The 20763-nt window shown below is 46.5% G+C and overlaps 1 protein-coding gene across 4 annotated transcripts in view; it reads right to left on the bottom strand.

Annotated features, from left to right (window-relative positions):
* GOLGA1 (golgin A1) overlaps positions 1-20763 on the bottom strand; it is a 47710-nt gene that overhangs the window by 5623 nt on the left and 21324 nt on the right. For all 4 annotated transcript variants that reach the window (XM_055399385.2, XM_088841156.1, XM_055399386.2 and 1 more), the window contains 9 exons: positions 17909-18034; positions 13655-13750; positions 11017-11112; positions 9999-10148; positions 9351-9446; positions 3765-3854; positions 2597-2699; positions 2334-2494; positions 1778-1924 (listed from right to left, as the gene is read on the bottom strand). In XM_055399385.2, coding sequence (XP_055255360.2) covers positions 1778-1924; positions 2334-2494; positions 2597-2699; positions 3765-3854; positions 9351-9446; positions 9999-10148; positions 11017-11112; positions 13655-13750; positions 17909-18034 — 1065 coding nt within the window. The remainder of the gene's footprint in view (positions 1-1777; positions 1925-2333; positions 2495-2596; positions 2700-3764; positions 3855-9350; positions 9447-9998; positions 10149-11016; positions 11113-13654; positions 13751-17908; positions 18035-20763) is intronic.

Here is a 20763-nt window from a genome sequence, read left to right as displayed (position 1 = left end):
TAAGGGGCCTGGAGAAAAAGAGGAAGGTGAGGGGACAGGAAGGAGTTCTGGTGGTGAGGGCCGGCAGAGCAGCAGGGGAAGCCTCACTGACAAAGTGACACCACAGAGGAGGTGAGGGGACTGGGGGAAGGACCTTCCAGACAAAGGCCCAGCAAGTGCAAAGGCCCTGAGGCATGAGGGTGCTTGGCATTCACATGGCCGTGAGGAAATGCGGGGGGAACAGAGGGTGCGGGGTAAAGGGCAGTGAGGAGCCAGACCACTCGGGGGGTGCGGGGTAAAGGGCAGCAAGGAGCCAGACCACTCGGGGGGTGCGGGGTAAAGGGCAGCGAGGAGTCAGACCACTCGGGGGGTGCGGGGTAAAGGGCAGCGAGGAGCCAGACCACTCGGGGGGTGCGGGGTAAAGGGCAGCGAGGAGCCAGACCACTCGGGGGGTGCGGGATAAAGGGCAGCAAGGAGCCAGACCACTCGGGGGGTGCGGGGTAAAGGGCAGCGAGGAGCCAGACCACTCGGGCTTTGCGGCCACTGTAAGCACTTCAGCTTTTATGGGGACAGTGAGTCATTAGAGGGCTGGAAAAGACCACTGACAGGGGAACCAGTTAGAAGCCCATCCCTGTCCTCCAGGGAAGACAGGGTGGTCACTGGGTCGTAGGTGGCAGCAGGGGCGGGAGGAGAAGCAGCTCATTCCACGTATAGTTTGAAGGGAGAGCTCGAGGGATTCCCTAATGATCTGAACGTTGGCTGTGAGAGAAACAAGGGGGTCAGGGATGCCTGCAAGGTTCTGGCCATTTCCTGAGATAGGAAAGATGGCAGCAGATGCTAGAAAGTGCGGTCAGTCTGAAGCCTGGCTCTGAATGTTTCTGGTTTCAGGTGCCTTTCAGACACTGTCATAGAGAAATATGGTAGATACAAAAGTCTTGAGTTCACGGGAGCTGTCTGGACTTGAAGTGTGGATACGGTACCAGTGGCACACAGGAAGGGTGAGGTCGCCAAGGATGTGCGTGTGATTTAGAGAAGCTGAGTGAGGGCAGGACCCAGGGACACACAGTGTGTATGCGTCTATATTTCCCGAAAGAGATGAGTGCGTGTGGGGGAGGGGAAAGGGAAGGGAGGGAGGCGGGGGTCGGGGAAGAGAAAGAAGGAACACCTTTTCCCTTGTTAAAGAGCAACCACACAATTTGCGGGCAGAATTTCAGGCCAGAGCACTAACCAGGCCATACATTAACTTCATAGGACACAGTAAACTCAGGCTCAAATGAGCCCCTGCATTTACAGGTGCAGAGGCCAGGCAGGGTGGGTGGAATCATGACATTTATTAAGACTCTATCAAATACCAGAAATTTACAGGAAACTAACAGTTTCATTTCATCACCCAATATCCGCCCCCTAAAACCCCCAAACCACTTAAAGGCAAGTATTACTGCTCTCATTTCACAGCTGGAGCAAAAGGTGCAGAGGTCAGGTGACTGGTTGCAGGACCTGGCTGGTGAGGGCAGAGGGGGCTGGGGACACCGAGTCCTGCTACTGCTCCAGCTCTGATACTCGAGACACCATCTCAGGTCGGGTTGGGGAGAAGACTTGGGGAGTGTGAAAGGAGAGGGCCATGCACGAGGTAAGTAAGCAGAGAAGAACGAGGAGGAAGCCCTTTTAATGGAAAAGTTAGACCGCCCCCAAGAGGGGCCCCGGGGCATCAGCACAAAGCCTGAAGAAGGGACTGGAAGGTTTTAGGCACAAAGGCAGGAAAGGAGACATAAACAGCTGAGGTGGAGAGCATCCTCACCTTATTTTTCTCTAAAAGTTGCTGCTCCAAGTCCTGTTTTTCCTTCTGTAGCTGCCCCAGATCCATGGCTGCCCCCATCTCTCCATTTGGTATTCCCTCCACAGCTGGAAGCTGGTATTCAGGGTCTTGTCCAGCCCTCGAGGTCACCTACAGGGTGGTGGCAGCACAGGTAATGGTCAAGTTAAGCCACCAATCTCCTGGGGAGTGGACAGACTCACTGCAAAGGGGACGACTGATGTGTCCACCAGGCACCTGGCAGGAACCAGACTATGGAGATCCCCTCAGGGCCTCTTGGAGCGGGGCGGCGGGGGGTCAATTAACTTCCCACACAAGGAGCCAGCTGGGAAGGAGGGCTTTAGCACTTGAATGCAGACAGGTGTCATCACATCAGATGGGCTCCTCAAGGCTCACAAATCCTTCGTCAGGGAGGTGCCCTCCCGTTGAAGAGGAAGCCGAAGCTGCCCAGTGCCCCCAGGCCTGCTGACTGCCTCCGCCCATTGGTAACATGCTGCCCCACCACTGCCCCCACACCCTGAGCAGCTCAGGTGGGACTCACGTGGGGCTTGCTGGCTGACAGCACCATGGGCAGCTCCTGGCCCGTCAGCCTCAGCAGGTCCTCCCGCGTGGCCGTGGCCTCCGCCTCCTCGGCCCTCAGGCCCTGCAGGGCCTCCAGCTCACTCTGCAGCTGGTGTGTGTGCAGCAGCGCAGAGTCGTGACCTAGGCCAGGCACAGAAGCAGTGAGCACCCTGACCGGGCCCCTCCAGGCCGGGTCCCCAGCAAGAACAGGCGAGAAGGCTCAGCCAGGGGCAGGGGCCTCACCTTTCTTCAGCTGGAGAATCTCCTGCTCTTTCTGGAGAATCACTTCCACTTTCTCCTGCAGGCTCTGCTCCTTCTCACCCACCATGGCTGTCAGGTCAGCGGCCTTGGAGAGAAAACCCAATATGAGAGAAGGCTTCTGCTAAGTCGCTTCAGTCGTGTCCGACTCTGTGTGACCCCACAGACGGCAGCCTACCAGGCTCCTCCGTCCATGGGATTTTCCAGACAAGAGTAATGGAGTGGGTTGCCATTGCCTTCTCCGTGAGAGAAAGCTAGGAGCAGCAATCACGTCTTTCTTAAAGAAGTCTCCACTTTTCCATTACCCAGGGTCCTCCATGAATCCCTCCCTGAAGGCCACGGCCTAGAACATTTCCCAAGCTAACCTCTGCACCTATTAACAGAAACACGCACAAGTCAGTTCTCTTCAGCAGGCACAGGGGCAACTGCCCCCAAGGACCCTGCCTGCAGTGGGCCCACCACAGACATGGCCATTATGCCCAGCCTTCCCACAAGCTGTCATGACTGTAACTTCATGTCCTGCATGCCTGTGAGGTGCCCAGCATTTGATGCACACAACTTCACTGTTGTGGTATTCGTGAAGGTGTGATTATCGGGTCTTTTCAGAGGCAACTCCAATAGATCTGTTAAGGACCTATCATAGCCTTAGAGCCAGTTACCCAGACCTGGGGCCTGAGTCTGAGCCTGTCCTCAGAGGACGGCTTTTCCCACCCTCCTGGCTGAAAGCTCAACTGTGGTCTCTGGGGCCTGCAGCCAGTGGGGCCCACCTCACAGAATCAGAACCTGGGGATGGACTTGCCTCGAGGTAACATTTATAACAGTAACCAATTATCAAAATTTTAAAAGGTTATCCCATGGGGTGAGAGTTTCCTTTTTTTTTTTTTTTGGCCACACTACACAGCATGTGGGATCGAGTTCTCTGACCAGCGATCAAACCCACACCTCCTGCAGAGGAAGCACAGAGTCTTAACCACTGGACCACCAGGGAAGTCTGGAGGGTTTCTAACGTTTTTCTCCTACCTTCCTAGAGACATCAAGGAAACCAAGCAGCTGACAGCATTCCTAGACCTGTGTCCACCCCCTGTTCTGAAGAGATGGGGAGGTAGATCAGTCCTGGCTGGGACTGATGGGGGCCGCATCCCACGGGGCCTACCTGCTGCTGCAACTCTTCCCTCTGCTTCCGCACCTCCTCCAGGGCTTGAGCCATCGCCACACTCACGATTTCTCTTTGGTTCCATTCTTCCTACAATCCAGAAAACGTGTAGATTTGAGTCCAAAAACCCGGTTCACACTTTCTTCGCTGCACACATCATGTGAAGCCCACAGAGACAGGGCTGTCTCACAGGAGCAGACGAGCGCGCCTCCTGCTTCCCGAGGTTCCCAGGCTACCTTCCAGCCGCACGGCCTTCTGCCCCTCTGTGAGAACTGTCCCAGTGCACAGCCCACTGACCCCTCTGGGCACAGGCACACTGCTGAAGGTCGGTCGTCCTGTGAGCATGCCAGTCAGTACTCAGGCCAAAGGCTAGGGGACCCAGGCTTGAAGAGCTGCTCTAATGAAATCAACACAGAACCAGACGACTCAAGCCCATGTGAATGGAGCAGGAGACTGGAACAATTTGATTACAGAAATGATAACAAGCAATTACTAAATTTTAATAGAGAAAATGTCAGATTCATCAAAATCATCCATAGTACAGGAGAGAAAACTGAGGCTCTGAGAGGTCATGTAATTTGCGTGAGGTCTGAGAGCGAGTAAGTGGCAGGGCCAGGTTTTAAGCCAGTGCCTGAGCTCAGAGCCAAGCCTCTGGCTGCTACACTCTACCAGCCAGGCCTTTCTACCTCAAGCAGGGCTGCCCCACTGGCCCTTCCCAGATCACGGCGCCTCTTTCCTGACAAACACATCGGTCCTCTTTCCTGACAAACACATCAGTCCTCTTCCCTGACATGATGCCATGCTCACTGATCAGCCTCAGATGAATAATAATATGACTTTCCAGGTGCCTGCACACAGGTCAGGGGTGTCGACTCTTTGTGTCTACCCACAGTCACCCCTGTTGGGGGTAAGAGCCCATCACTGCTATTCCCCACTCCCGCCCTGGAATTCCACATGGTTCTGGTAGGGCTGCCAATAATGATGCCCCCATTTTGTGGCTATAGGAATAAGCATGTTACTCAGGCCTGGTCAATCATAGTATCTCATCCCCATGGCCAAATCAATTTGTCCAAGGGTGGCTCTGTCACCCAAGATAAACCAATCAAATCCTTTTTTTATATCAAAATCCCTTTTTAGTATGGTGAAGTTGAGTGGGACATGTCTTCATTTCCATGGGGTTGCTAAGTTGGAACGTTATCAGCGTGGAGCTGCTGAAGTGATGTCCTATCAACCATCATGGAGGAATGCAAGGACAAGCTGGGTGACTGACAGGGTAAGTCAGGTAAGGCAGGCAAGAGGAGACCCGAGGCCCATGTTCTAGTCAGACAAGTCTTTCTGGTTCTGTGAACTACTCAGCTCCACCTATGAAATCTCCTTTTCCAATTACACCAGCCAGGGGATGAATGGAGGGAGATGCCAGCTTCACGGCCGTCCCTTCTGATTTCTACTGGGGAGCTGTCAGAATTGACTTTCCATGAGTCCACCTCTAGTAGAGAAGGAAAATTGGTGCCGGAACTCAGGAGGCTGACAGTAGGACCTTGAACTACCCCAGACAATCCCCTACATAGAAGAAGCTCTGCTGATACAGGAAAAGGAACAAGAGGTTTCAAGCTGAGTCAAGCTATGAGATCCTGGCCCTGCAGGCCCAGGTGCTGGGATGGGTGACAAGAATGTCATATGTCTACAGGAGCCTTTTCTGGGGAAGTTCAGGAGAGATGCTATGACTGACGCTGTCTTAAGGGGACAGAAGGCGGGCTGTAAGCAAGAAAAAAAGAAAGCATATCAGGGCAGGAAGCAGAGGCTCAGAGCACCTCCATGCCAGGAACTGCACTTGGCACTTTTCATCCATGGTCATGCTTTATCCTCATGGTATCATCCTCTTGAGGTAAAGGGTCATCACCTTCAGTTTGAAAAAAGGAAACTAGATTCCCTCAAGAATCAGCTCATAAGGGGCTAGGGTGGCACCCAGAACTGAATCTGCGTGGTTCTAAAGTCTGTGCTAGTGCCACAGAAACACACATGACCCAGGATCTGAGGCTGAGCTCAGGGTCACTGAGCAACTCAGCAGGTCACCCACACGCACAGTTCTCTGCACTTGGAAATGATTTTCCCAGAGGACTATTCTGAAAAATACGGATCCGAACAACAACAACAACAAAAAAAATGTGTGCACCTAAAAATAGTGTTTCAAAATACTTGAAGCAAAGATTGACAGGGGGAGAAAGACAAATCCACGATCATAGCTGAAGATTTAGCATTCCTCTCAGTAAGCGACGAGACACACAGACCAAAACAAACAAGCAAACAAAATCAGCAGACCTACAGAAGATCTGAACAATACTGTTAAGCAATTTGACCTATTTAGCATTTACAGAACGCTCTCCCTAAGAGCAGACTATGTATATTTTTTCAAGTGCGTTCAGTTACTTACCAAAATAGACTATAGGTTGGGTCATAAAATAAGTCTAAATAAATATCAAGCACTGAAATCATTCAGATTATCTGACCATAATGATGCTAAACCAGAAATCCAAGACATTTGAGAAAATTCGCCCAAACGTTTGAAAATTAACCACGCTCCGAAAAAGTATGTGTGTGCTGGTTTTTCAGTTACTGCCTCAGCCCATACCCAACATTTCATATTCTGCTTTTAGATGCCGAACCTGGGATTCTGCAAACCATGTTTCTCCCTCCGGGTCCAGCCAGCTCCATATTCAGATATTGATACATACTCATGTCTGCCAGCAGGGGGAGCTCCAGGGAGACTGGCATGCAGGAGGAGGGAGGAAAAGACTCGCTGCTTTTGGTCAGACTGCAGTTTCTGCGAGCGATGCAGCTTGGCCCTGGCAGCAGCAAGTTCTTCCTGAAGCAGCAGCTGTATCCACTCTGCAGTCTTCTGACACCTGCAGCTGAATCCATTCATGGCCCTATCGCCCAGCACACACACCAGCACCAACTGTATACAGACCCCCTCTTATGAGGTCTGACCGGCAAATCTGTGGAACTCCTCTTAATTCCTAAATTTAGTAATTCCAACTTCTTCACTTTCTTCTTTTAGTCCTATGGTTGGAGAGCTGAGTCCTATGGTCACTATCTTTGTGATAGCTTTTAACTGTTTCAGTGCTGGAGAAGAAACTTTACCTTAGAACATGAATTCTCAAATAACTGGGGTGGTTCTTCTCTCCTAGCTGGGCCATGAACGATGTGCTGTGCATCAGATTTTCTTCCTGGGTACATACTTGCAATAAGCACTGCTATCCATTCGTTCTTCCCTCTTTACCTCTTCTGTACATCTAGAATTTTCCTTCCAGTACTTTCTTTAGTGCAAGTCTGTTATCAACTAGCTCTTTGTGTTTTCTTGGTTTTCTTTTAGTGCTACTACAATACAGTGTCTGGGAATGGATTTTAAAATTTGTCCTGTTTGGATCTGTAAGAACTCTTATACCTGTCCCTGTGACTCGACAGCTTTCATCAGTCTGAAAAATTCTCACCCATCATCTCTTTAATGCATCTCAGTTTTTTTCATTGCCTCTGAGCTTCCACTGACACATGATACAACATCTCACAGTATCCTGTCTTTTATCATTTTTTCCATGCATTTCATTCTGCCCTTTTTTTTTTTTTCATTCTGCCCTTTCTTCCATTACTTATCTCTTTAGTTCTAATCTGCTGTTAAGCTCATTAATTGTTTTTTAGGAGCTTTCAGTTCAGTTCAGTTCAGTCCAGTCGCTCAGTCGTGTCCGACTCTTTGCAACCCCACGAATCACAGCACACCAGGCCTCCCTGTCCATCACCAACTCCTGAAGTTCACCCAAACTCACGTCCATCGAGTCGGTGATGCCATCCAGTCATCTCATCCTCTGTCGTCCCCTTCTCCTCCTGCCCCCAATCCCTCCCAGCATCAGGGTTTTTTCCAATGAGTCAACTCTTCGCATGAGGTAGCCAAAGTATTGGAGTTTCAGCTTCAGCATCAGCCCTTCCAATGAACACCCAGGACTGATCTCCTTTAGGATGGACTGGGTTGGATCTCCTTGCAGTCCAAGGGACTCTCAAGAGTCTTCTCCAACACCACAGTTCAAAAGCATTAATTCTTCGGTGCTCAGCTTTCTTCACAGTCCAACTCTCACATCCATACATGACCACGGGAAAAACCATAGCCTTGACTAGATGGACCTTTCTTGGCAAAGTAATGTCTCTGCTTTTTAATATGCTATCTAGGTTGGTCATAACTTTCCTTCCAAGGAGTAAGCGTCTTTTAATTTCATGGCTGCAATCAGCATCCACAGTGATTTTGGAGCCCAAAAAAATAAAGTCTGACACTGTTACCACCTTTTCCCCATCTATTTCCCACGAAGTGATGGGACCAGATGCCATGATCTTTGTTTTCTGAATGTTGAGCTTCAAGCCAACTTTTTCACTCTCTTCCTTCACTTTCATCAAGAGGCTCTTTAGTTCCTCTTCACTTTCTGCCATAAGGGAGGTGTCATCTGCGTATCTGAGGTTATTGATATTTCTCCCGGCAATCTTGATTCCAGCTTGTGTTTCTTCCAGCCCAGCGATTTTCATGATGTACTCTGCATATAAGTTAAATAAGCAGGGTAACAATATACAGGCTTGACGTACTCCTTTTCCTATTTGGAACCAGTCTGTTGTTCCATGTCCAGTTCTAACTGTTGCTTCCTGACCTGCATATAGGTTTATCAAGAGGCAGGTCAGGTGGGTCTGGTATTCCCATCTCTTTCAAAATTTTCCACTTAAGTATAATTGACAATAATAAACTGCACATATTTAAAGTGTTCAACTAATGAATTATGATGAAACCAACACAAAACTTTCCTCCAGAAAGTTTCTTCAGATCCTTTGGAAATCTACTTATTTTTACTTTCAGCTACTGCACTTTTCAGTTTTGAAATTCTTGTTTGATTCCTTTTCAAAACTACTGTCTTTTATTATAATTTCTGAATCCCCGCTAAAATGTTCACTCTTGCCTTTTACATTCTTAAACAGAGCACGCACAGTGATATACAAGCCTCCTCAAAGGTCTTCCTGCTTCTGTACTTGCCTCCTTTACAGAGCATTCTTCACACAGAACCAGAGTAACCCTCTTAAAACAAAAGTTTTCACATCATCCCTCCGCTTAAAACTTCCAGTTGCCTCCTTGACAACCCCCTATCATCCACAAAAGCTAGTTCCACTCCTTCTCTACTCATAGTATAGAACTTTCCCTTGGCTACTCCAAATGCACACATAAACACATGACACTTGGGCTTCCTTCGTGGTCCAGTGGTTAAGAATCTGCCTGCTAATGCAGGGGATGTGGGTTTGATCCCTGGTCTGGGAAGATTCCACATGCAGCAAGGCGGCTGAACCCATGTGCTGTAAATACTGAGCCTGCCCACCTAGAACCTGTGCTCTGCAGCAGGAGAGGTCATCGCAATGAGAAACCTTTGCACTGCAATGACAAGTAGCCATCACTCACAGAAACTAGAGAAGGCCCACATGCAGCAACAGAGGCCCAGCACAGCCAAAAATAAAAATTTTTAAAAAAGACATGACTTTGTGAAACTGATGCAATTAGATAAATACCTTCAGCTTCTTTAGTTCAAGCTGGTGATGCTGTAAAGAACATTCACATTCATTCCTACTTTCTTTAAGGGCTGCATTTTCTTGCTCCAGCTTTCTCTGCAAATTGAGAAAAGTATACATAAAAGAAAAGGTCTTTACACTATTTCCCCTGGGTGCAGGCCTATCTCTTTGACATGTAACCTTTAAAACTGCCCCCTTCCCTTTTGTTGCCCCTGCAGGGGTGGGACAGGAGGGTAGGGTTTGGGGTCAGAAAGGGAGTCACCCGACACTCTCCTCACAAGAACTAAGGTACTTGATTCTGAAGCCTATGGAACAAGGAGGGAGACCAGGGGAAGGGGGAAGCCATGTGGGATGAGCAGTACATATTTTAGGAAGACAGGAAAGCAGCTGATGGGACTGGTCAGGAAGTGCCAGGAAGTCCATGTGCAGCTCAAGAAAAAAGAAAAACCATCTGCTTGGGGTTTTTGTAAAAAGCAGTCTTTTTACAAAAACCAGTCTCATGAGCAGGTGTGCTGTTAAAATATAAAAACTCCTCTAAAAAGTGGTGCCCGAGTTCAGAGGCAGGCTGGTCTTCTTCCTGTCAAATGGCCTGGCAGCCTGGCTACACGTGAACGGGGTGCTCCCAGCCTCTCTCCTTCCCTCACTCACCAGCTCCTGCTCTGCGGCTGTCTGGTCGGCCACCCGCGCTCTCCCCAGGCCCGCGAGCTGGGCCTCCAGCACATGGATCCGCTCTGTGCACCGCTGCTCCAGAGCAAGGACCTGCTGCTGGGCACGGCTGCTCTCCTTGTTCGCGGCGGCCTGAGCGGGCAGCAGAGGACAGTTACTCCTGGTGACGCTGGGGGCCTCACCCTGTCCTCCAAAGATGAGTGTCCCATAGAAACAACTCTCCTTCCTGACCTTCTCCAGCCTGGGTGCTGCGGAGGCCCCCTGGCCTGCTCAGGAGCTGGACTCTGGGACTGGTCTTGGTGCAGGGGTAGGGGACAGCTCTGGGCACCAGTCCTAAGACACAGCCCTCCTTCACTGTACTCAGTGCTGCCCTCTATGGCTGAGGCGCTTGCCTAGGGAGGCACACACACGGATGAAGAGCAGAGGCTGTGACCTATGGAGGGTGCAGGTTCGCCATTTACTAGGTGAGAGACCCTGGGCTAATGACCTGGTCATCTTTCTGAGCAAGCTTCCTCTAGTGAATGAGGATAGCAGCGCACAGCTCCGAAGTCTGCAGCCAGGACTAAATGAAAACATATGTGGGAAAGAGGCAACAAATGTTTTTACTTCTCTAGTTTCTAGCTCCACACCTGACCTGGGGCTGTGACTACGGGGTGAGCCCTTGCTGTCTTCTCCCAGGGCCTGGAGCTGTTCTCCATAGCCCCCAGCTGCAATATGAGGTTTGACTGCCAGTGGTCACACAACACTTAACAGTTCCAGAATTAGGCTGGGACCTGCAGCCAGCTGTTCAGTGCGAACTAGCCAGTCACCACCTCTCTCGGTAACTCAGACCCTCCAGCAGGTCCTGACTCCCCCTCTCTGCAACTGCCTGTCTGCCCACAACTGTATCTAAGGTCCAGATGCCATTCCAGGAGCTGGGAGTGAGTCTGCGGACTTCAAAGGCACAAAGGAAAGGAAAGAATCAGGGGCCTAGAACACAGGAGGCATGATCACCACTTACAAGCTCTCGAATTTGAGCTTCCTGAGCTGCCACCACGTCACTGCTCTGCTTCAGCTTCTCCTCAGAGGCCTGAAGGCTCTGCTCTAGTTCTTTCACCTAAGAGGGAAGGAGAAGTATCCTTTTGTTCAAAAGAAGCTGAGTAGTAACAAATGGCTTTTAAAATCAAATCTATTTAAATCATAAAGCAGGTACACTAAAGAAAAAAATTTAATTAGAAAAAAAAGATGCTCATAAGTCAATCATTATAAAACACTATCATTCTAACACAGCTTCATTTTTTTTACAACTTTGTGTACAATTCTAGTAAAACTTTGTATTTTTCCTCCATGCTCAAATTTCCTTCTATGTTTCCATGTAGTCTTCAGACCTTAGATTATTTCCTCAAAGGATCTTGTATAATTTCCTGAACTGCTGCCTACTGTCCAAGTAACTCATCTGTTTTCCATTCTTCAGATAAAATGAGGCAGCAGTTGACATCTTCATGTAAACATTGTTGATCTGGTTTGAATCACTTGCTTAGGATCCATTTCCAGAAGTGGGATTATTGCCCATGAGACAAACTTAGGTTTCCCTCATTCCACACAAACCGACCGAGTCTGACTGTGTCTCTGGCACTAGGACACGAGGCCTGCAGGGTGGATGGGATGACACACCGTCCAGTACTGAGCGAGACTCGGCCTCCATCATCATCTTTTCATCTGACTCAAGCGAACTTTGCCAGTTTCTCCTATAAAGTCTTTGCTGAGTAAGGTCTGCCCTGGGGAAACTTGATTATTAAAATACAAGCACATAGAAGGTTGAAGCTTTGTCAAAGAAAGGGAGGTACCAAATGAGAAAAGAATGCTTTGGGGCCTCACAGTTCCTGAAATATGTTCAGAGGTAAGTTTTCATGGAAACAACCCCACAAGAATAGTGTGAGTACTTCCACAGAGGAAAACAGTTATGTTATTTGCCCATGATCACAAATTTTATCAGTGCAGAGCCAGGACTGAAACTAGCCTTTTTAAACTCCTGGATTTAGCAAATATCTACGCAAGTTTCAGCTTGCAGGCATAACTCAAGAAAGATTCAGATCCTCAAAAAGCTATGCATGGAGTTATCATATGACCCAGCAACTCTACTCCTAGGAATATACCCAAGAGAAATGAAAGTATAAGCCCACACAAAACCCTCGTTCATATCCTAACATTCACTGCAACAGTATTCACAGTTGCCACAAGGAGGCAACAACCAAAACATCTACAGGCAAATGAACGGATAAATAACATGTGCTATATCTAGAATGGAATCAAGGTCTTAAAAGAGGCTTGCTCAGTCTTAAAAAGTAATGAAATTCTAACATATGCTATAACATGAATGAACTTTGAAGACATCAAGCTAACTGAAGTAAGCCAGACACAAAAAGACAAAAACTATACGATTCCAGTTTTTGAGGTACCTAGAGTCATCAAATTCATAAAAACAGAAGGTAGAATGGTGGGTGCCAGGAGCTGGAGAGAGGAGAGAATGGGGAGCTATTGTTTTAATTGGCACAGAGTTGTAGTTTGAGAAGATGAAACAGTTCTATGAGTGGATGGTGGTTATGGCTGTGCAAAAAATAAATGTACTTAATGCAACTGTACACCTAGAAATGGTTGAAATGGTAAATTTTACATTTATGTGTATTTTACCACAATCAAAAAGATAATTCAGAAATAGAACTGAACTACAATAAAGCTAACAAAGCTGTAATTAGGAAAAAATATAGCTTTACACATATTAATATTGACCAAGAAACAAGAAAGACTTTAAAAATGAGTTAAGCATTTGCTACGGTCTGAATGTTTGTGCCCCAAAATTCCTATGTTGGAATCCTAACATCTGGCATGACAGTATTAGGATATGAGGTGACTGGGAGGTACCTGGGTCATGAGAGTGGAGCCCTCATTAACACAATTCGTGTTCTTATAAGAGGCCTCACAGAGATCCCCTGCCACTTCTACCACTCCACACTCAAGAAAGTGGCAAGAAAACTAAAAGGCTAAGAAATACCAATGCTAGAAAAGACAGATGCATCGATAGGAACTCACTCGTGTCTGGGCAGCCCTCTGGGAGCATTCCTGTCCTACCAAGTCATGTTAAGTCACACACACTCACCATCCTCCTTAAGGCAACAGAAACGAGGATGTTCACTGCAGGGTACTCTGTGGTGACAGAAAGAAGGTGGCAATCTGGATATCTAGCATCCAGTAGATAACTATGAAGTAGAGGAGCTAAGAACAATGAAGTGGACACAGAAGATGGAGCAGTGGAAAGGAACAAGGAAAATTCCTGTACAGCTGTATCATTTACCTAAATTAACACACACATAAAACAATGTTAGCCATTTTAAGGTTACCCAGCAATAAAAGGGTCTCTATTTACCACATTAGAATGTTTCCTATGGGAGGAAGGGGAAAGAAGATAAAAGGGAAAAAACAGAGAAGAAAACAATCTTCTGCGGAAGAGTGACGCTAATGTGGCAAGAATGGAGATGACTGCCTCAGTACTCTAAGTAAAACCCAAAAGAGAGTCCCTTTGGAAGAAAGTCTCTGATCCAAGGGAATTCTCAGCCACATCCATGTCATCAAAGGGCACGACACAGAAGTGACGTCAGTACCCGACTCTCCAGGTTGTTGATGGCCCTGGCCTGGCTGCTTCTGGCTGCCAAGAGCTGCTGTCTGGTATCCTCCAAGTTCTGCTCAGCAAGTGTTTTCTGTAAGTTGAAAGAAGAGAAAAAGGAAAACAGTCATTTCTCCATTGCATATACATTCACTGATATCTACAACACATTATGATTTGTGCGAGGCATGAAAGGACATGAATATGCACAAAAAACTCCAAAACAGTAGAGAGAAAATTCACATATTGTAAAGTGCACACAGATAGATTTGACAGGTTTTTGACCTGGAGGCTGGGGCAAAGGCTAACCTGAGAGAGTATGTAACAGACTGCAACAGTGATCGCAAAGCGGCAGCAGAGAGCAGGGGACGCTCACTGCCTCAGGGAGGGAGAGGCTCTCCTCTTCATAGCTGGCCAGGGCCGAAGCAGAGCACCGGGGCAGAGGGAGGACACTCAGTTCAGTTCAGCTCAGTTGCGTCTGACTCTGCGATATCACGGACTGCAGCTCGCCAGGCTTCCCTGTCCATCACCAATGCCTGCAGCTTGCTTAAACTCATTTCCATTGAGTTGGTGATGCCGTCCAACCATCTCATCCTCTGTTGTCCCCTTCTCCTGCCTTCAATCTTTTCCAGCCTCTCGGTCTTTTCCAAGTAGTTAATTCTTTGCATCAGGTGGCCAAAGTACTAGAGTTTCCGCTTTAGCATCAGTCCATCCAATGAATATTCAGGACTCATTTCCTTAAGGAGTGACTGGTTTGATCTCCTTGCAGTCCAAGGGACTCTCAAGAGTCTTTTCCAACACCACAGTTCAAAAACATCAATTCCTCGGTGCTCAGCTTTCTTTATAGTCCAACTCTCACATCCATACATGATTACTGGAAAAACCACAGCATTGACAAGACGGACCTTTGTTGGGAAAAAAATGTCTCTGCTTTTTAATATGCTGTCTAGGTTGGGCAAAGCTTTCCTTCCAAGACGCTTGTCTTTTAATTTCATGGCTGCAGTCACCATCTGCAGTGATTCTGGAGCCCAAGAAAATAAAATCTGTCACTGTTTCCACTGTTTCCCCATCTATTTGCCATGAAGTGATGGGACTGGATGCTATGATCTTAGTTTTTTGAATAGAGTTTTAAGCCTTTTTCACTCTCCTCTTTCACTTTCATCAAGAGGCTCCTCAGTTCCTCTTCACTTTCTGCCCTAAGGGTGGTGTCATCTGCATATCTGAGGTTATTGATATTTCTCTGGCAACCCAGATTTCAGCTTCATCCAGCCTGGCATTTCACATGATATACTCTGCATATAAGTTAAGGAAGCAGGGTGACAATATAAAGCCTTGACGTACTCCATTCCCAACTTGTCACCAGTCTGTTGTTCCATGTCCAGTTCTAACTGTTGCTTCTTGACCCGCATGCAGATTTCTCAGGAGGCAAGTAAGGTAGTCTGGTATTCCCATCTCTTGAATAAATTTCCACAGTTTGTTGTGATCCACACAGTCAAAGGCTTTGGTGTAGTCAATAAAGCAGATGGAGATGTTTTTCTGGAACTCTCGTGCTTTTTCAATGATCCAGTGGATGCTGGCAATCTGATCTCTGGTTCTTCTCCCTTTTCTAAATCTGGCTTGAACATCTGGAAGTTCACAGTTTCAAATTTGCTGGCATATTGAGTGCAGCATTGGACTTTACTTCCATCACAGTCACATCCACAAATGGGCGTTTTTGCTTTGGCTCCGTCTCTTCATTCTTTCTAGAGTTATTTCTCCACTCTTCTCCGGTAGCATATTGGACACCTACTGACCTGGGGAGTGCATCTTTCTTGTCTTTCTTTCTCTTGCCAAAAAGAGTGTCATATCTTTTTGCCTTTTCATATGTTTCATGGGTTCTCAAGACAAGAATGATGAAATGGTTTCCAATTCCCTTCTCCAGTGGACCACGTTTTGTCAGAACTCTCCACTATGACCCGTCTGTCTTGGGTTGGCCCTACACGGCATGGCTCATAGTTTCACTGAGTTAGACAAGGCTGTTTCAAAGAATAGCAAGGAGAGATAAGAAAGCCTTCCTCAGTGATCAATGCAAAGAAATAGAGGAAAACAATAGAATGGGAAAGATTAGAGATCTCTTCAAGAAAATTAAAGATAGCGAGGGAACATTTCATGCAAAGATGGGCTCAATAAAGGACAGAAACGGTATGAACCTAACAGAGGCAGAAGATATTAAGAAGAGGTGGCAGGAATACACAGAAGAACTGTACAAAAAAGATCTTCATGACCCAGATAATCACAATGGTGTGATCACTCACCTAGAGCCAGACACCATGGAAAGTGAAGGAAGTCAAGTGGGTCTGAGGAAGCACCACTACGAACAAAGCTAATGGAGGTGACAGAATTCTAGTTGAGCTATTTCAAATCCTAAAGATGATGCTGTGAAAATGCTGCATTCAATATGCCAGCAAATTTGAAAAATTCAGCAGTGGCCACAGGACTGGAAAAGGTCAGTTTTCTTTCCAATCCCAAAGAAATGCAATGCAAAAGAATGGTCAAACTACCACACAATTGCACTCATCTCACACACTGGCAAAGTAATGCTCAAAATTCTCCAAGCCAGGTTTCAACAGTACATGAACCGTGAACTTCCAGATGTTCAAGGTGGATTTAGAAAAGGCAGAGGAACCAGAGATCAAATTGCCAACACCCACTGGATCACTGAAAAAGCAAGAGAGTTCCAGAAAAACATCTACTTCTGCTTTATTGACTACACCAAATCCTTTGACTGTGTAGATCACAACAAACTGTGGAAAATTCTGAAAGAGATGAGAATACCAGACCACCTGACCTGCCTCTTGAGAAACCTATATGCAGGTCAGGAAGCAATAGTTAGAACTGGACATGGAACAACAGACTGGTGCCAAATTGGGAACAGAGTACTTCAAGGCTTTATATTGTCACCCTGCTTATTTAACTTATATTCAGAGTACATTACTGGAAATGCTGGGATGGATGAAGCATAAGCTGGAATCAAGACTGCCGAAAGAAGTATCAATAACCTCAGATATGCAGATGACATGACCCTTATGGCAGAAAGTGAAGAAAAACTAAAGATCCTTTTGATGAAAGTGAAAGAGGAGAGTGAAAAAGTAGGCTAAAAACTTAACATGCAGAAAACTAATATCATGGCATCCAGTCCCATCACTTCATTGCAAATAAATGGGCAAACAATGGTAACAATGACAGACTATTTTCTTGGGCTCCAAAATCACTGCAGATGGTGACTGTAGCCATGAAATTAAAAGACGCTTGCTCCTTGGAAGAAAAGCTTTGACCAACCTAGACAGCATATTGAAATACAGAGAAATTACTTTGCCGATAAAGCTATGGTTTTTCCAGTAGTCATGTATGAATGTGAGAGTTGGACTATAAAGAAAACTGAGCTCCAAAGAATTGATGCTTTTGAACTGTGGTGTTGAAGACGACTCTTGAGAGTCCCTTGGACTGCAAGGGGATCAAACCAGTTCATCCTAAAGGAAATCTGTCCAGGAAATTCATTTGAAGGACCGATGCTGAAGCTGAAACTCTGGTACTCTGGCCACCTGATGAGAAGAACTGACTCACTGGAAAAGACCCTGATGCTGGGAAAGATTGAAGGCAGGAGAAGGAGACGACAGAGGATGAGACGGTTGGATGGCATCACTGACTTGATGGGCATGAGTTTGAGCAAGCTCCGAAAGTTGGTGATGGACAGGGAAGCCTGGCATGCTGCAGTCCATGGGGTCGCAAAGAATCGGACACGATTGAGAAACTGAACTGAACTGAGTGCAGCACTTACACAGCATAATCTTTTAGGGCTTGAAATAGCTCAGTTGGAATTCCATCATCTCCACTAGCTTTGTTCAATGTGATGCTTCCTAAGGCCCAGTTGACTTTGGACTGCAGGATGTCCGGCTCTAGGTGAGTCTAGCTCTAGATGAGTCTCCAGGAAGTCTGGTTCTAGGGAAGACACTAGAGGTGTGAAACAGCCGGGGACATCTAGAGAACTATATCTTCCTGAAAGTCACAGTGATGACAGCTTCAGGTCATGAAACAAGACTGGAAACTCAGACAAAGAGCCAGATCATGAGAAAAGCCTTTATGTTATAGAAGGAAGCTTGAACTTAATTCTGTAGGCAGTATTTTTCAGAGTGGAGTCATCCAGACAGTGGCATTTGACTTATCTGGGTAAGGGTGGGGAATTTAAGTTTGAGGTTTACTCCAGACTAGTTACCTCTTTCAGAAGTTCCTGCACGTGTTCTTCCCCTGAGAGATTCTGCTCTAGTCTCTTCTCCAGGGATGCAACCTTCTCCTGCAAATGTGTGATGAGTTTTTCTTTCTCTTGAGTTTCAGCAGTGACCTGCAGGTGAAAACAGAGATTATGTTACCCTGTCTCTCCCTCCCTAACCATCTCCTCTAGAATCATCATGTTTCTCTGAAATTCTGTCTCCAAGTGCATCCTAGGAGAACATACAGCCAAGAAATCTTCCCTGAAAATGGAACAGAAAAGATACAAGATAAGAACCCAACACCACTCGGGTATCTGTTTCAGGCCTAGTGCAGTAAGCAGCAAATGCTCCCAATTTAAGCAACTGACGACTGGGAAAGAAGGATGCTATTGCTTCTGTGGAATCTAGCCAAGATGCTGTATAGATGTTCCTCCTCTCTAAAATAACCTTTGTATTGTCGTGATCTACCAGCTAAAGGAATGCTCCTCCTCCCATTCCCATCCAAGTACAGGTTTAACTCTATTAATCCAGATTCCAACAGGACCTACAACTTTATACCAGATGCGAAGAACCAGTAGAGGTAATTCCATTCAAGAAGCTCCCAGCCAACCCTACAATGACCTACAGAAGAATATGCTTGGGAACAGGGGGCTAGATGAAGTGTTATAATGACAATGTAGCTTTCTTCAGGCTGGAGAGAACTGAAACAGACGATGGTATTCACCCTGGCTCGCAACACAGGAATCAAAGGTGAACCACACACAGCAGCACCTTACACCATGGCCCCAGGTCCACGGCTGCCCACATATTTATTTCAGTCTACCTCTTTAGCAATGATGGTAGTGATGGCGGTGGTAGGTTGGGACTAACTTTGTTCCTTTCAGTACTGCCAATCTTCGATGCTGTGCAACATCAAAACCGAGGATCCAGGAAGCTTTCATTATATAATTTCTTAGTTCCTCATTGGTCCTTACATTCACTGAAGATGCCCATTCTTCACTCCAAAATAAGGTCGTACAGCATCAACATTTCATTGTGAAGACTAGAATCTCCTCACATATAATCCACTTCCTCAAATTCCCTCACTTTGTGCTCTGCTACTCCAACTCAAGCCACAAACTTTTTAGATTGTAACTCAGATAATTCTCTCCTCAGAATAAGATGCAGCTACTTGGACCCAAGGTTTTAGAAAGAAGCATTTGCCATTCTGATTTCTCACAGGGGCGACAACATATATAGTAGAGTAGAAGTTTGAAGAATGGTTTCAAGACTGCATAATTCCATATACTTCGATCAAGCCTATACTCTTTGTGCTGTCTCTCAGGGGTATAATCAGCTACAGCTACTTATCCAAAGAAGCATGGAGGCTGGTGGCAGAGATATACACGTAATTAATTATAAAACGATACAATCATGCTGCAACAGAGGGACATATAAGGTGCCATGAGGCATCAGAGGCAGAAGGGATTAACCCACCAATCTGATCAGGCCTCCTAAGCAGGCAAGTCCAGGTGGAAGATGGGGAAGAGGAACAAGCTTTCTGGGTAAAAGGCAGTATGTATAAAGGGGTGAACTGACAAGTTCAACATGACCAGGAGGCTGGGTGGAGAGGAAGAAGTGAAGACAACTCCTGAGTCTGTGGCTCAGGTGCTTGGTTGAACAGTAATATTATGCAAGGCAGAGAAAACACGGGTAAGAGGGAGTTTGACAGGAAAGAAATGCAGTTTTGGTCAGGATGACCTATCTTTAATAATGTTGACAACAGGAATAAGAAACAGTATGGTGCAGGAGCAACCACAGTTTGCAGAGCATATGCAAGCACTTTCCACTCCTCTAGTCCTTACAATCACCCTTTACTTGACCATTTACAGGGAAACTGAAGTTTAGGAAGGAGCCCAATAGCACACACTGTGCTGACAGAATAAGGATTCAAAACCCAAGCCTTCCTAATCCAAAGCCTGTACTACGTCCACTAGACATCAATATGAACTTGAGAGATATAGTTGACCCTTTCCAGTAAAAACCAAAAGAACAAATATGTCTCATAAAAGTCACTGTGTAGGGCAGAGTCAGGGACAGAAGAAAGATCAGTTGCCAATTTCCAGTTAGTTTTCTTGTGCACTACATCCCACATGAAGTGATTCCCCACCTCTGGATGTTCTACTTCAAGCCCTCAGCACTTAATGTGCTACAGCTAACAACACCACACTTAATGGTGAGAAACACAAAGGTTTCCCACTAAGATCAGATACAAAGATACAAAGATAGGATGTGCCCTCTCCCCACTTCTTTTTAACATCATCTGGAAGTCCTTGCTAATACAATAAGGCAAGAAAAAGAAATAAAAGGAATAGAGATAGGGAAGGAAAACATAAAGCTGCTTTTGTCTGCAGATGACATGATCATCTGTGTAGGAAATCCACATGAATCAACAAAAACAACCCTGGAACTTAAAAGTGATTATATCAAGATGGCAGGATACATGGTTCAGTCAGTTCAGCTCAGTTGCTCAGTCATGTCAGACTCTGTGATGCCATGGACTGTAGCATGCCAGGCTTCCCTGCCCATCACCAGCTCCCGGAGCTTGCTCAAACTCATGTCCATTGAGTCGATGATGCCATCCAGCCATCTCATCCTCTGTCATCCCCTTCTCCTCCTACTTTCAATCTCACCCAGCATCAGGGTCTTTTCCAATGAGTCACTTCTTGCATCAGATGGCCAGAGTACTAGGGTTTCAGCTTCAGCATCAGTCCTTCCAATGAATATCTAGGACTGATCTCCTTTAGGATGGACTGGTTTGATCTCCTTGCAGTCCAAGGGACTCTCAAGAGTCTTCTCCAACACCACAGTTCAAAAGCAT

Source organism: Moschus berezovskii, chromosome 11, assembly GCF_049115385.1.
Source record: "Moschus berezovskii isolate FMDL1 chromosome 11, NW_MosBer_1.0, whole genome shotgun sequence".
Taxonomy (NCBI): domain Eukaryota; kingdom Metazoa; phylum Chordata; class Mammalia; order Artiodactyla; family Moschidae; genus Moschus; species Moschus berezovskii.
This window is presented reverse-complemented; position numbering and strand designations above follow the sequence as displayed.